The 2744-nt window shown below is 42.9% G+C and overlaps 1 protein-coding gene across 1 annotated transcript in view; it reads right to left on the bottom strand.

Moving 5' to 3' along the window:
• adamts9 (ADAM metallopeptidase with thrombospondin type 1 motif, 9) overlaps window positions 1-2744 on the bottom strand; it is a gene marked incomplete in the record, with an annotated part of 62562 nt that overhangs the window by 17648 nt on the left and 42170 nt on the right. The window contains 2 exon segments of the mRNA XM_014009865.1: window positions 451-627; window positions 2344-2514. Of these exon segments, the coding sequence (XP_013865319.1) occupies window positions 451-627; window positions 2344-2514 (348 nt within the window).

Below are 2744 nucleotides of genomic sequence, written 5' to 3'. Positions count from 1 at the left end.
TACTACTACTACTACTACTACTACTACTACTACTACTACTACTACTACTACTACTACTACTACTACTACTACTACTACTTTTACTCAAGTAATATTCCTAAAGGAGATATTGATTTTTACCCAAGTAATTTTTGGTAAGATACTTGTACATTTACTCAGTATCACTTTGAGGTACTTTATACAACACTGGTGCTGCACCAACCACTTGCATTTGTTAATGCACTGAACTGAACCTGAGCCAACATTTTTTGGGAGGAAAAAAAAAACAGGACAGTCTCTGACTCTGACCGGGGGGCTGGCTGCACTTCGCCCTCCCCTCCTCTGCTCCTCTCTGGCCTCCTGACGCGCAGCAGCCACTTCACATGGCAGAGCACATTCATTCATGACCCAGCAGCAGAACTACACACTGCACACGGTTTCTACCTCTCGGGTTTTCTCCCCTGTACTCACTGTCTGCCAGTCGCCCTCCTTCCACCGGTACCGAGCGGGGCAGTCTGCGACCCGGCACGTCTGGCTGGACGGCGGCCGGGAGCGCTGGGGACAGTCGCTCTCCAGAGGACTGCGGCGGTCACCGACTTGGCAGAAAACCTCTCGTCGCTGGATTCCGTCGCCACACGTAGCTGAACACTAAAAAGGAGTGGAGGTAAAACTTTGTTACTTCATGTTTTAGATTGTTTCATCTGTATATYTATTGATTTACCTATGAAAACACATGACTTCAGCCATGACCTTGAATTTTTATGTCACGTATGAGCCAAGATGTTTATGATACGATTTGATGCTAAGTTTGAAACTTAGTGTTYGTTTATTTATTCAAGCAGAAACTGAAGCTCTTATCCAGTTAACAGGGTACAAAGTCAATGTATATTTAAAATCTTGTTTTACATTTTTCAACAACGTAGGTTTAAATGGGTTTAATAAAGATTATCAAGCATAAAAACAAAACCTATATGTCAAACGGTGCAATTTGAGAGTTTCCACCAGTAGTTTTATAGCTATATGCAATTTCGAAATGCAGGTACGCACTCAATGTACACAAATTTCGTACTTTATTCAACAAATCGGAGAGTMAAATATGTTCTATTACATTAAAAATGTCTGATTTCTTAACCTCAAATGGCTTTTGCAGGGACATCATACCTGCTGTTTGCTTCTGTCGTTGGCAGTCATTCATAAACTTTGCCTGCAAACTTTTCATTTTAAGTCATATAAACTGTTGAGATGAGGAAAACGAAATGTCTGGCTTTTATTTCKTTCAGCACAATATGTTTTGTTCTTCGTGACATTGCAATGAGAACCTTTTAATACGTTCTGTTTAAATAACTGCAACTTTAATATTATGTTCATATCATGTTTTGCAGGAACAGAAAAAAAACCTACCGATGAGTCAGCATGGTGGATCATAAAGTCGGCTTTTTTCAACCACCACGTGTTCATCTATMAGACTTTCATCTAACACGATTTTGTTGTTTTTCTTGTTCATTTCAGTTATTTTAAGCTAAATTAACACTTTTTTAAGTCTCTTTACAGATACTGCTGCGTCATCCGAAAAGYAAGCTAATCCTGCAGGATTACAAAAAGGTTATTTTAACATAAATTCAGTTATGGATATATTTAAAAAAAAAACATCTCAGCACATCTAAGATMGATTAATTACTTGTTTCTTTGTTAATGAGTGTAGAAGTCTCGACTGATGACTAAAAGTCCTGGGAGGACTATCACTTTGCTCTTGGCCTTCGTCCTGCTCCACAGCTGTTCTGAGCAGAAACACATCCCCTCTTTGACATATGGAGCACATTCATGTCTGTGTTCAGAGCGGCATGGGTGATTTCAGCAAAAGAGGATGAGGGAAAGAGAAACAAAGGGAGAGAAAAGAGAAAAAAAACATCCAGGTGTGTTTTGTGAACATGTGGTTCCCATTGTTAGCAAGCACAGACAGCAGTCACAAGATAAAAGGGGACAGAGGGGAGAAGGTGAGGACCAAAGGAGGAGAGGAGGGAAAACATAGCAGAGGAATAGATTTACACTAGCTGGACTTGAGATCAAAGACGGGGGGTGCAGATCCCTCCAGCTGTTCAGCTGTCTGTGCTGAGGTGTCACAGCCACACCGGCCTGGTTGCTGCCCCCCCACCCCAGCCAACCACTCAGTGATGTGTAAAAAAAAAAAAGTCAAGACTTAGATCGTAAACACTGCCAGGCTGGGCTGAGCAGGTTTCAAACATATGRACACACTTGGCAACAAGCTGGTAAGCATTAAAGTGTAAAAAGCAGGAGACGAAAAGGAAAAAAAAAACGCTGACATGTCTGGCAGCGTGAGAACAAAAATTATAAAACTGTTTTTACCTCCCCCCAGCTGCCAGTCTTCCACTTGGGGCAGCGCCCGCCTCTGCAGCGCCTCTGCTTGCTGGGTTTGGAGGAGGACTGCAGGCACGTCTCCTCTGGGATGGAAAGGCCCGACCCGGCCACGCAGCTCACCTTACGGGTCCTGAAACCTCGCCCGCAGGAAGCTGAGCACTGAAACACAAAGGGTTGGGAGGAAGTTAGAAGCAGGGTAAATAAAAAAAAAAAGAAAATATATTTAATAAAATCATGAACAGGTGGTGCTTAATGTCCTGTACGGGTCGTCCAATTGCAATGCTTGTCTGCTAACCCGGCAGCGGTTGCTTTCATCTCCGGGTTCACCGAGTTACTGACAGGCTAACTCGGTATGAGAGGCACACACACACACACACACACACACACAC

The sequence above is a fragment of the Austrofundulus limnaeus genome, unplaced genomic scaffold (assembly GCF_001266775.1).
Source record: "Austrofundulus limnaeus strain Quisiro unplaced genomic scaffold, Austrofundulus_limnaeus-1.0 Scaffold62, whole genome shotgun sequence".
NCBI classification, from domain to species: Eukaryota; Metazoa; Chordata; class Actinopteri; order Cyprinodontiformes; family Rivulidae; genus Austrofundulus; species Austrofundulus limnaeus.
Note: the sequence above shows the minus strand (reverse complement) of the source record. Positions and strands in the feature narration are given on the sequence as shown.